The sequence below is a fragment of the Girardinichthys multiradiatus genome, chromosome 2, assembly GCF_021462225.1.
Source record: "Girardinichthys multiradiatus isolate DD_20200921_A chromosome 2, DD_fGirMul_XY1, whole genome shotgun sequence".
Taxonomy (NCBI): domain Eukaryota; kingdom Metazoa; phylum Chordata; class Actinopteri; order Cyprinodontiformes; family Goodeidae; genus Girardinichthys; species Girardinichthys multiradiatus.
This window is the reverse complement of record NC_061795.1, coordinates 48,806,766-48,820,738: the sequence shown is the minus strand read 5'-3', so window position 1 is coordinate 48,820,738 and position 13,973 is coordinate 48,806,766. Positions and strand designations below refer to the sequence as shown.

The following is a 13,973-nucleotide window of genomic DNA, read 5'->3' as shown; positions in this document are numbered from 1 at the left end:
TTTTCCTCAGATTTTGTGAGAGAAATGCTCATAACCAGCAGGTCCAGCATTATATTAGAGCCACTGATTGGTTCACTGATTAAACTTCACACTGTTATTATTTTGAACACGTCCTTTATAAGTAATAATTCAATAAAACAGAACCAGCAGAATGCATGTGATGACTGTTGGGTGTCTTGGTTTTATTTTACTCTACTACGTCTGCTGAAAAAATGTTTGGCATGTAGAAATAAACTAATGGAAAACATTGACTGATCAGTTCAGTGATGTTGGACAGCCGTTGTTCTGAAAATCAATGCAGTGTAAGGAACAGATCCATAGGAGCTAGAGTATGATGGATAAACACATGAAAACACATCTTACCCCGTAGACGTGCTTTGCTCCAGCTTTGGCTGCGAACATGGAGAGGATCCCAGTCCCACTTCCAACATCCAACACTATTTTATCCTTGAAGATGTGCTTGTTGTGATACATGGAGTTCCTGTAGGTTAGCGTCCTCACCTCATCCTTCAGCATTTCCTAAAATAGGAACATTATGAGTGTCAGGAATCTGTTGCTACTTTGAACCTTTAAATGGGTGAAAGCTTTTCTCTGAACTAAAAGACATTGATTGCACATTTGGAACCTGATTTTGCTGCCATAGCTACAGTAGAGCATTGAGAAATAAGACACAGCTTTCAACTAATTTCTCCCTGTTTGCTCTTAGCTGCATGTTTCACTTAAATCCATATTTAATGTATCTGGATGTGCAGCAGGTTCAACCTGTGTGCAGCTCTTTTGTGTTTCAAGCAGCTTCTGAGGAGAATTTGCGAAAGTGACAAAATATCCCTGACCTACATTCCTGATGTATAAAAAAAATCATCTCACAGGTCACAATAGGAACATATTCTTATATTCACTCCCTCCACAGCTTCCTGTTTTCACTTTGCAGAATCCAGTTTAAGAATATCAGCTGAAAGAAGAACATATGAGATTAGAACAGGAAGAGATGAACATGTGTTTATATATACAGGGGTTGGACAATGAAACTGAAACACCTGGTTTTAGACCACAATAATTTATTAGTATGGTGTAGGGCCTCCTTTTGCGGCCAATACAGCGTCAATTCGTCTTGGGAATGACATATACAAGTCCTGCACAGTGGTCAGAGGGATTTTAAGACATTCTTCTTGCAGGATAGTGGCCAGGTCACTACGTGATACTGGTGGAGGAAAACGTTTCCTGACTCGCTCCTCCAAAACACCCCAAAGTGGCTCAATAATATTTAGATCTGGTGACTGTGCAGGCCATGGGAGATGTTCAACTTCACTTTCATGTTCGTCAAACCAATCTTTCACCAGTCTTGCTGTGTGTATTGGTGCATTGTCATCCTGATACACGGCACCGCCTTCAGGATACAATGTTTGAACCATTGGATGCATATGGTCCTCAAGAATGGTTCGGTAGTCCTTGGCAGTGACGCGCTCATCTAGCACAAGTATTGGGCCAAGGGAATGCCATGATATGGCAGCCCAAACCATCACTGATCCACCCCCATGCTTCACTCTGGGCATGCAACAGTCTGGGTGGTACTCTTCTTTGGGGCTTCTCCACACCGTAACTCTCCTGGATGTGGGGAAAACCGTAAAGGTGGACTCATCAGAGAACAATACATGTTTCACATTGTCCACAGCCCAAGATTTGCGCTCCTTGCACCATTGAAACCGACGTTTGGCATTGGCATGAGTGACCAAAGGTTTGGCTATAGCAGCCCGGCCGTGTATATTGACCCTGTGGAGCTCCTGACGGACAGTTCTGGTGGAAACAGGAGAGTTGAGGTGCACATTTAATTCTGCCATGATTTGGGCAGCCGTGGTTTTATGTTTTTTGGATACAATCCAGGTTAGCACCAGAACATCCCTTTCATCCTGTTGGATTAACTGTGGACTGTGGATTAATTGTTCCGGTACCAAAGAAAACTCACCCATCAGTCCTCAATGACTATAGACCTGTTGCCCTAACATCTCACATCATGAAGGTCCTAGAGAGACTCCTGTTGGCCCACCTGAGTAAGCAAACAGTAAACCATCAGGACCCCCTTCAGTTTGCTTATCGCTGTGGAGTTGGAGTTGAAGATGCCATCATACACCTGCTTCTCCATAATGAAGAACATTATGGAGAACCCTGAGCATCCTCTTCATGAGACTGTCCTACAACAACAGAGTGTCTTCAGTCAGAGGCTTCTTCAGATGTGATGTAAGATGGAGCGCTACAGGAGATCCTTCCTGCCCACAGCCATCAGCATCTACAACGGCTCTTTGAGAAAACCTTCATAATATGAGCTATATCAACATTTAATTTCCCTTTGGGATTAATAAAGTATTTTTTAATTGAATTGAATGTGGTTCGTCCTTCTTGGTGGTATGCTGACATTACCCTGGATACCGTGGCTCTTGATACATCACAAAGACTTGCTGTCTTGGTCACAGATGCGCCAGCAAGACGTGCACCAACAATTTGTCCTCTTTTGAACTCTGGTATGTCATCCATAATGTTGTGTGCATTTCAATATTTTGAGCAAAACTGTGCTCTTACCCTGCTAATTGAACCTTCACACTCTGCTCTTACTGGTGCAATGTGCAATCAATGAAGACTGGCTACCAGGCTGGTCCAGTTTAGCCATGAAACCTCCCACACTAAAATGACAGGTGTTTCAGTTTCATTGTCCAACCCCTGTGTGTGTGTGTGTGTGTGTCTGTGTGTGTATATATATATATATATATATATATACATACAGCATATGTATATATTAATAACGTTTAGTTAGTTTATCTGTTTTAGAAATTGATCTATTTCATTCTTATTTTTTGAAACCTGTCACGATGTGGTTTTGGATCGGGCCAAAGTGCAGACAAAAGCTCGGCAGGATCATCTTTGTAATTCAAAGATTTATTTACCAGGTCAAAATGTAGCAAAATCACTGCAGGTTTCCCAGGGCAAGGTAATGCAAAAAACAAAGCATAATCATGGACGAGAACGAGGTGTAACGAACACAAGGAACCAGCAACCAACAATGAAACAAAACCAACTAATATACTGAGTGATAACAAAGGGCAGGTAATCAGAGAAAACAGGGAACAGGTGTGACAAGGAGGCAGAAAGAACAGGTGAAACAATTACAAAGGCTGAGGATGGGCAAAGTAACTAATAAACAGAAACACAGACCAAGCAAACCTATAGACAAAGATAAATAATCAAATGGGGAATAAGAAAACTAGAATAATTATGACTAAAATAAACAGAGAAACTAGAGGGAACATAGGAACAACAATAATAACCTGAAAACAAAGAACCCATAAATAAAACCTGAATACAAAAGTCAACAAACCTAACCACACTGACTGAATTAACTGGAAAGGAAACAGAAAATAAACTAGTAAACAAGAAGAATGCAAAGGAACAAATAATAAAACACAATTAAACACAAATATACTAAAGAGAAATAAAATTAGAGAATCCTGGGAAGACCAAGAACTATAATAATTACAATAATAATAATAATAATAATAATAATAATAAACCATACAAAGTAATAAGAAAACAACCATAAAAGAACTTAAGAAGTAAAGACTAGGAGGCGGAAGAGGGAGAAAAGAAAACATGATACAAAAACCAAAATAGAAACATCTAAGCAAAATAAATCACAAGAAACCATAAAACAAAGTCCAAAATGCCACTCCGTGACAAAACCCAGAAGGTTTCTATAGAGCACAGCTCAGCTCAACAGATTCTTGACATGGTTCTTGCTGCAGTTCCCAAGAAGATACTTCTTAAAGGAAAGGTTAAGATTTCTTGCCTTTTGAAGGGGCTGTACTATCATAACCTCAACCATCTCTAAAACCCTTTGTGACATAAAGGTCTGAGTTAAAAGCTTCTGAACATTAAAGAAGATGAGCTGAAGCTATCTGGGGGACTGGCCTTCAGAAAATTCACACACAGTTATTTTTTATGTAACTCTCCAACGCAGCACAGAACAGAGTGAGATAATTACTCCTAAACAAGGCATGAAAAAGCCTTATCTGCAGAAGCACATGTTTTAGTGCTTTACCAACAAGACATGCACAGCAGGTTTAAATAATTTCTGTATTTATTTCTTCCAGCTGTCTTAAAAAGTTGAAACTGAATAAAAAACATGAAATTTTAAACTGTAATTTCTGTACAGTGGCTATAAAAACATTTTAGTCATACATCTGAATGCGTTGGTGTGCAACTGCTACAATTTTGCAATGTGTACACGTGGAAACTATACTGGAAGAATATAAACAGGAACTTTGGTTCAAGAATATTTAAGACCTCAAGGAGGAAATGAGGGAAGTGATACCGAACCTCTCAAATAAACATCATCTTGCTCCACTTTAGTTTAATTCACATAACCTTTCCTTCCTTCTATGTATCTACACAGTTTCCAAATAAAGATAATCTGGAGCTGTGGGTACCACTGCCTGAACAATGGTTTTACAGTTTAGTGGCTCAGGTTTTAACTGAGACCAATGAAAGAGCTTATCTCTGTGACAGAGCTTCTACAGCTACAGGGCCATCAAACAGTATTTACTCCCTTACAGATTTCCTCTGTTTCGACCTTTATGTCACACTTTAATGTTTCCAATAATGAAATTAATTTAATGTCAGACAAATATAACCTGAGTGAATACAAAAGGCTGTTTCCAAACCAACCTGGCCATGTGTGAAAAGGTAATCCCCCTTAATAAATCATGAATTAACTATGGTTAATCACAGTTTTGGTTTACTGCCAGTACTGATGTAAAGGCTTACCTCGTGAATACCAAAGTGGGCGTAAGAGTCAAAGTAGTAGTCTCGGGAAGTCATCTCCTCCGGGTTGAGGAACTTGGCCATCTTCCCTCGCCCCGGGCAGCTAGGAAGACTGGCAGCATGGGGGGTGTGTGGTGGGAGAGAAGGCCGAGCGGTGGGCTGGACTGAAGGCACAGGCTTGGGCAGCGAGGTCGGCTGCGCTGACTGAGAGGGAATAATCCGGACTGGCCGTGGTTGGGACTGAGGCTGCTATAAAAAACAAACAAAAAAGACAAACATTTCAGGCTGACAATAATGGGGTTTTTTTTTTGCCTCTCTGTCCGTCTTCAGATAACCTTCTTTCTGGTAACTTCACAAAGTACTGAAAGCACGCTGACTTGTGTGAATAAGCAGCAGGAGGCAGAACACTCTGCAAGACACACAGCATACAGCCACAGTGCTGTGACCTTCACCTGTACGGCCTGTTAGGAAGGTGTCTGAGTTGGTTTGTGAAGGAGTGATGAACCAACAGAGTCTGCATCTTGGCAAAGAGCCAGCAAGCTTTTCTGCTGCTTGTTGTCATTCCAACTTTCAGGCGTCTAAAAATACATGAGGAAAAACATGTATTTGCCAAGATGGATGAATGACTATTTGAGGAGTTTATTATTGTTAGGTTATTATTACTTTTCAGGAACACGAACAACACAGACCTTTCAGTTTGGGATTACCAATTTATTTTTTCTACTTTTAAAATGTCAGAATACTTTTTCTCCATATTTAGAAGTTTCCATTAATTGTTTTAGTATTTGATAAAACTGCCTTTAAACTGTATGACTTGAGACAGATGTTTTGGGTTTTCTTCCAGAAACTTCCTAGCATTTTGGTCCATTTTGTACATTTTTTAAATTACTACTCTGCTGCACATATCATTTAATCAGAGTATGCTATGTTTAACTGTACAGTATTAGTTTCTTATGTTATAAATCTGCCATTATTGTACAGTCTCTTTTTCTTATTGTTTGTTTTTATATTTTTACATTTGTGCAAATTTGCATGCCTCTGTTTGCCTTTCGCTTTTCTGCTGGTACACTATATCCTTTATTACTGGACAATAAAGGATATTTATATTCTATTCTATTTCTTTTATCAGACAGAACTGGTAGTACTGGGTCAGGTTTGTAGGCCTCACTGCCTACATCTTCTGGGACTGAAATCATGGCTGCTCCTAAACATTGACTTTGTCGTCCTAAAGCTATTTTGCAACTAATCTGGTGGTATGCTGAGGGACATTTGAAAGACCCATCTGTGTCTTTCTGACTGATGTCTGGATATGTTGCTTCAGTATCTTCACATAATGTTCTTTCATCATGAAAACAAAAAACAAAAACAAGAACATTGGATCATTCAGATTCATGAGAATCTTTTGTGGCATTCTCAAAAACTAATATGAAAAGTTTGAGTTAAAACAAAATGTAAACGGCTGATCTTCATCCCTGTTTAAAGCAGTTCTTAGCTTGTGTTCATCAGAAAAATCCTCGGATTAGAATAGGATTCGGTTTCTCTCAAGACCCCTGATTGCTGCCCACTGTAGGTAAGATGGTCTCCTCTAAAAGTGTTTCATTTAACACCAATGTATCATATAAATAAATAAATATTCATTATACTTACTAACCAACATAAAAATTGGGAAGGTGGATATATAAATACTGGTTTATATTTCAGCTCCACAATGATTAAATGAATGAATATGTTCATCCATCTAACTATGTAGATGGATGAATAAATGATGATATATATCTATCCATCTTTTATACCCACTTGTCCACGCAGGGTCGGTACCTATTTCCAGCAGCCATTAGGTGAGAGGCAGGGTAGAGCCTGGACAGGTTGCCAGAGACACTCAGGACAAATGAAGATGTGCTCACACTCAAAGCTGAGGGCAATTTAGAGAAACCACATAACCTAACAGTCATGTTTTGGGACTATGGGAGGAAGCCAGAGTACCTGGTGAGAACCCACGCATGCACAGGGAGAACATGCAAACTCCATGCAGAAAGACCCCCAACCGGGAATCAAAACCAGGACCTTCTTACTGCAAGGCAACAGTGCTACCACCTGCGCCACCATGCAGCCCAGCATTCAATGCATATCTCTAAAATGGATTAAAATCAGTTGGGCTTTAGATCTTGTCTAATAGTGTGTTGTCGTACATATTTTCATGTTGCTATCACCCTTCATCAGGAAAACAGTCTTCCACAAACAAAGGTGCAAACGTGTGAATACCCCTCAACCTTTTCCACATTTTGTCACGTTACAACCACAAACTTTAATGTACTTTGCTGAAATTTTATGTGATAGATCAACACAAAGTAGCATATAGCTGAGAGGTTGAAGAAAAATAATAATAGTTTTAATTTTTCCTGGCAAATAATAAACCAGTGTGATGTGCATTTGTATGCAGCGCCCTTTGAGCCAACAGACACTGAAACCTTTTCCTATTCTTCACTGCAACTTTGCTCGAGTTTAGATTGAATCGAGAGTTTGCTAATATTTTTTTAAGTCCTGCTACCATTTAGATTTAGATCTGGACTTTGACTAGGCTTTTTTGATCATTCCATTGTAGATCTGGCTGTATGTCTAAGCTTGTTGTACTGTTGGAAGGTGAATCTCCATCCCAGTTTCATGTCTTCTGCAGCCTCTAGCAGGTTTTCTTCCAGTGTTGTCTTGTTTTTAGACCCATCCATCTTCCTATCAACTTTGATCAGCTTCCCTGTCCCTGCTAAGGAAATGGAACCCCATAGCGTGATGCTGCTACCACCACGTTTTACCAGATTTCATATTGTCTAAAAGGTAAAGTTTTGGAAATCTTAAGACACCTACATCTACAAATTTATTCTGGTGACCCCAATAGCTTCATTTATATCACTCTTTCATAAAAGCCAAATTTGTGGAATACAAAACTGTTAGCTGTCCTGTCAACACTTTCTCCTCTTTTAGCTTTGGATGTCTGGACCTCCCCTAGATCCTCTGCTCCTTCTTCAAATAACGTTGTTTAGCCCAGGAAGGTCTGCAGTGTGTCATACTATTTCCATTTTTAGAGGTTGGATTTAACAGAGATCCATGAGATTTTCAAAGTTTGACAAATTTAAGATTTTTATTAGTAAAAGATTTTGGAAACAGTGTATAATTTTTCATCCACTTTTGCACCACTTGGTGTTGATCTTTCATATAAAATAATGAGTATGGTTGTAATCATTTTTATAGTACTGTTGTTTAGGAGGATATTTGATATTTTGCCATTACATGAGTTGGTCCTTCCAAACAGATATCCCAAAACGACAAAGAGCATTCCTGGACAGAAAGTATTATAATGAAGGCTAACCCTTCCTTCCTGCATGCAGATACTGATAAACTGTTATGACAGTGGGGACTGCCTCTTACATTCCCCTGTTTAGACTGAACTTCTAGTGATGAAACATGCAGGGAGGAACATAAGGCTCTAACCTCCGATTGTTTGAATTAGTCCACTTCCAGATTCGACATCACTCAGTACTGTTGAAGGTCACATCATGGATTCTCTTTAGAAATGATAAGTGACACAACTCATTTCAGAGAAGGAAAAAATAAGCACTTTCTCAAATTCAGAGCTTGTGGAGCTCAATTCTGCTCTTTTTTAAATCCTTGAAACTCGCTACCATCCATTTAGATTACCTTTAGATCACCCTACTTCCCCAGAAACTGCCCCATGAGTCGCAGCAGTCCCCCGATTGGACTGCAACGTACCGCAGTACCTTGGACAGCGCACGCAATTCCCAGCAGAGTGAAGAAGCCGGACGCTGGTCTGCTGAATGTTGCATGGCCCACATTATGAGGTACAACGTGTCCTTTTAATGTCATGAGGTTCATAGACGTTTACTTTGTTTTAATGCATGAATCCGGAAATCAGTCGACAGTTGGGATGCAGACTGGATTGCTCCTGAACCATCCCGGTACTGTCTCCTAAGTGACATCTTTCATTCAACAAACTGAAACCACTGCAAATCATCTTAGTTATGCCAGCAATGTAATCAGTTCTTTCATGTCTACAAAGCTTTGTAGAACATGTCTGGTGAAAGATCTCTGCAGAGAGAGACACAGTCAGTCCTTTACAGTCAGTCGGTGCTGCAACATCCGCTAACCCGCATGCCTCCTGATGCATTAAACTCTCTGGTTCGATTTTAAAACCGGAGCTCTCCAGGTTCTTCTTATGATAATCAAATTCACGTTTTTACACTTACCTCACTGCTTTCAGATTCCGCCATTTTTCTCCTGAGGAGCATGCAGCGAGACGAGTGTTTAATTCCCATAAGAGCCCCCAAAAATGTGCACTCAAAAGTAAAATAGAAGCCTTCAGCTTGACACTCTTAGTATTCTTAGTTCCTCATAGGTAAACAATTATCTGTTATTTTCAAAACTGCAATGCGCTTAACATATTCTAACATTTTGAAAAAGATAAACAAAGGAAAAGTCAATGAGGTCCCAATTAGCGCAAAGCTGCCACTGTTTCTACTAAGAGTGGTGGATTCCATGGCGCAAAAGTTTCCAGAGGAGCGGACGCCGTGGCAGAGCAGCATCTTGTCCCATGGCCGGCTGAGCGCAGACTGAAATCTCTGAAAATGTCCACACAAAAAGCAGCAGATTCCCACCAACCTAATGTTTTATCCCCAGTTAGATTAATTCTTCCACCGCAACATTGTTTCTAAAAATAGTCCCAGGCGCTGCTGCCTCAGAGAGGTGGAGGGAAAAAAGACTCGCTGCGTTCAGAAATTAGTCGGAGAATTTCTTATCAGCTCACTTCACAGTTAATGGCATCTTTAATGAAACGGAACCCATCTGAATGATCCAACTGATCAGCTCTCCGTCGGCGCAGAGTGCTAATCTTCTGGCTACAGAAAGTTGATCTTGGTTTACACTACGAGATCCGTACTCTCGCTCTCTCTCTCTCTCGCTCTCTCTCTCTCTCTCACCCCCCCCCCCCCCCCCCCCCCACACACACACACACATACACATAGTACCTCGCATTAACTTCCATTCATTGCTATAGCCTAACCCTGACCCTAAATCTTTTACAAATGAAAATCTGAACAATATGGCAAACCTTTCTATTTGGCCACCCAACCCAGTCACCTGATTCATACATTGTAGAACCACATTTTGCTGCAGTTCCAGCTACAAGTCTTTTAAGGTGTGTTTCACTCCAGCTATGCACATTTTTCTTTAAAATCACCACAATCAGATTAGATGAAAAGCATCTGTATTCCTCCCTGACCTGTCTGATGGTTCCTTGATCTTCATGAGGCTGTAGGTTCTCTAATGTTTTCTGCCTATCTCCAGCAGTCTATGGACAGGAGGCAGGGTCCACCCTGGACAGGTCGCCAGTCCATCGCAGGGCAACACACAAACAACCAAGCACCCACTCATTCACACATAAGGGCAATTTCTTTGGACTGTGGGAGGAAGCCAGAGTACCCAGGTAAAACTCACACATGTACGGGGAGAACATGCAAACTCCATGCAGAAAGACCCTGGTCGGACCCAATCGGGTCGAACCCAAGACCTTCTTGCTTCAAGGCAACAGTTCTACCAACTGTGCCACCGTGCAGCGCCCACGGTTTGTGTTGTATATAAATAAATGTTAAGCATCTGAAAATCCATGTAAAAACTGTTTGCACAGTTCTGCTTTTCCCACTTTTACTTAGCCTGAGTAGTTTCCAGATCTTGCAACACCAGCCGTTCTTCTCCTACTCCATCTGTTTGAAAGTTTGAAACTATGATACTGTAAAAAAGCTACTGTGGATGTAAAATTTTACATGTAAATGCTGCTCTATCTTCTCCATGAGATCTTTTTCTTTTTTGCACTGATGTCTATTTTGAGGAGAGGCCATCCTTCTCTGCCACCCACCCACACCACTCACTACGTGTTACATTATTCATCAGAGAGGGTAGGCAGATATACATGAGGCACCAAGATAGAAACCTGGCTAAAGGCTCTTTTTGTCACCCGCACTCAGTGCCATCACATCATGTAGGTTTTTAGAAGATTTGGAGCAGAACTTGGGACACCATGTACTTTACAGTGTTTAGATGCAAAATGTTTTAATGTGTTTTATTTCTCAGAAATAATTTGCAGCTGAACTGACAGTGTGCACTTCATCATAAACCTTAACAGTTTTTAATTTGATTAAATTTCAAATGATTTATAGATTTAATGATAACTGATATAAGGTGACATGATGACCACAAGATGCTTAAAAATGCTGAGCAGCAGAAAACAGATCAATAAGTTGGCCGAAGACACAACAAATGAGATTAAAGCATCTTCAGACCTCCAAGGGCTTTCTGTGGGGACACAGCCTGTCCTTTATGTCAACTAAGCTAAAAAAGAACTGAGTGTGGACCTTAAAGGGAGAGTTGGTATTTCTGAAGTGAGGTTCTGTGATGTTATTATCAGTAAAGGTATCCTGGATGGTATCCTGGTATCCTTATATTGGCCTTGAAAGGGTGATCAGCCTTTTATTACCTCTAGACTGGACTACTGCAACTTTCTTAATGCAGTGTTGGACAACTCCCTTCTTCGTCTCCTGAAGCTGGTCCAGAATGCTGCTGCTTGTCTGCTAAAAGGTAATAAGCAATGTAAGCACATTACTACCTCCATATTGTCCTCCCTGCACTGGTTGCCCATACGTTTCAGGATTGATTTTAAGACTTTAATTTTGGATTTTAAGGCACCTCCTTATCTAACAGAGCTTCTTCACAAGCACATTCCAAGGAGAAGTTTGAGGTCAGAACTTCTGTTGCTTTTAGATGTTCCTAGGACTTGTCTTGTGACCCGAGGAGACAAAGCCTTTTCTGTTGTTGCTACCAATCTCTGGAACAATCGTCCTCTTGCCGTAAGGATGGCTGATACCTTGAATAATTTTAAGTGTCTTTTTAACTTGGCTTTTAATTCCAGCTGAGCAAAAACATCAGGCTGTTTCAGTTATTAGTCTTTCATTTTACTTACTGTTTGTGTTGTATTTATTTGTTTTCTTCTTGGTTGTTTGTGTCTTTTGGTCATTTTTATATTTTTGTTTTCTTTTTATTTTTTTGGCCTGTACAGCACTTTGGCCACTTCAATGGGCCTAAAAGGTTTAACCAGTAAGAGCTAATGAGAAGGTGTTTTTGAGGGGACAATGCTGTTACTTGATGTTAGATGTTTGGAGTTTCCCCACTTTGGATAGGAAAGGAAAAGTGCTTACAAACAAATACAAAGAAAGCTTGATGGTGAAATAAGAATGTAGAAGGTAGATCGGGTTTCTTAGAGGAGAGGTTGGTGTGAGAGACACGTTACATTAGACAGAAAACAAAAATGTCGCGAATCTATACTACTGTCACATGACTGAGTCTGTTTTCGAATTCAAACATTTTAAAGATGTAATAACTGCACTGAACAAAAGGCAGAATTCACATTTAAGGTTTGACAACAAGATGATAAATTAAAAGATAATTTCAAAGCTCTCAGTAATTCTACATTAAACAATATAAGATAATATAATTCACTTTAAGGACTGACAGGTACTGGCAGACGTTCAGACCCATTTGATCCGATCTCTGGTCTGACGATATTTTGAGGGGACCTGGAGAAAAGTGGTTCCCGTAGTTGAAAGGTCAAATCTAAGTTGTATGTGTGCACCACAGTTGAGAAAGCATTGACACATGTTACAATAATATCTTCCAAAAGAGTTGAGGTTTGATAATGTTGTTTAAACATTGTGAAATGAGCTAAAACAGAAGCTCCGGTCCAACCAGATGTTAGCCTTCCACCGCTTGGAGGATTTCTTCATTTCACATTGAGATCACCTTATTCACTGAAATCAGACATCTTTAACAATGGCTAAGGGAAACATCACTGATAATAACTTTTCAAAACCTCATTCCCAAACTATCCCTTTGAGCATTTGCTCTGAAGATCAATGCAGTGGGCATCAACAGTATAATATCTTTGATGTCATTAACATTCTCCATAATTAGAGCATCAAAACCACACTTCTGAGCAAAAAACTACTTTAGAAGATGCTCCACCTCACGAGATTAAAATGACTGAGATGTCCATCCTTCACCAGAGAACTACTTTACCTGCTGCAACAAATCCTTACCTAACATCAGCATCAGAACTGAGAACCCCTGTGGTGAGAACTCCTTAGGGAACCATCAGACCTCTCTCCTCAGAGACTGTTTAAGCAGAGATCCTGGAAGAAAACTATCTTTATTGTCAGGGATAACTGGGATATATCCCATGTGTTGTTTAATCTCCTGCTGTCTGGATGAAGACAGAGTTTCACTGAATCAAGATCAACCACCAGGATCATCCAAGAGTTTAACTCATGGGTAATAAAGTTGCTAAATGTCCCACATCTCTCAACTAGTGAAGGATTTTTTTTTATGTATATCTATCTGAAATGCCAAAAGCTTAATACAGGAGCTCAGTTTTCAGCATTATGAGAGAGCATCAGGATCAATATTTTACCACAAGGACGACTGATGGTGTTGTTAAGCTCATTGCTGCGGAAATTGTCCTTAATCTTGATCTCACTCCTCTTTTATATTGTCTGGCTAACAGACTTGATTTCTTTGGTTTCTCATTGGGTCTCTGTTCCTCTTCATTCCCACAGGATCAGAATTTGAGATGAACCTTCAATCGTTTGCATTATTTATTTACTCTATTATGTTTATTTCTGTGGCTGATAAATCTGTGCTCCTGTGATCATTGCGGATTGTTTCTTTTAATCGGTTCCTTTCATTTCTGCTGGTCTGTAATGTAGCTTAGTTAGGGAATACCCCGACTGTCATTTGAATATTAATTCTCTCTGCGTCAGTTCAGCTGACAAACATCCAGCAGCTTGGTAAAGTAGCCACCAGGCTCAAATGCACACAACACATGGTTGAACAGCCTGATAAAAGAGGATGTTGTGTATAGCATTATTTTCTCATTGCAGTGGTTTTAAAAATAATTCATACCACTTTAAATTTTTCTCATTTGACAAAATGTAGGAAAGTTCAAGGTGTATGAATAGTTCTCCAAGGCCCTGTCAAATCACGGAAATATGATTCTTTATTTAGTTTCAATTCAGTGTATTTATGTACTGCCAATTCAAACGTCGTCTCGA

At 39.9% G+C, this 13,973-nt stretch overlaps 1 protein-coding gene across 4 annotated transcripts in view; it reads right to left on the bottom strand.

Annotated features, from left to right (window-relative positions):
• The window catches only part of LOC124856332 (protein arginine N-methyltransferase 8-B), a 32,802-nt gene extending 23,080 nt beyond the window's left edge, over positions 1-9,722 (bottom strand). For 2 of the 4 annotated variants that reach the window (XM_047346675.1, XM_047346682.1), the window contains exons 1-3: positions 9,066-9,722; positions 4,813-5,058; positions 364-519 (exon numbers count right to left, since the gene is read on the bottom strand). In XM_047346675.1, coding sequence (XP_047202631.1) covers positions 364-519; positions 4,813-5,058; positions 9,066-9,134 — 471 coding nt within the window. In that variant the 5' untranslated portion in view covers positions 9,135-9,722. Of the gene's footprint in view, positions 1-363; positions 520-4,812; positions 5,059-8,292; positions 8,367-8,499; positions 8,515-9,065 lie in introns of those variants that run through there. The other 2 variants (XM_047346690.1, XM_047346697.1) reach the window with 2 other exon arrangements.
• Between the last annotated feature and the right edge of the window lie 4,251 nt (positions 9,723-13,973).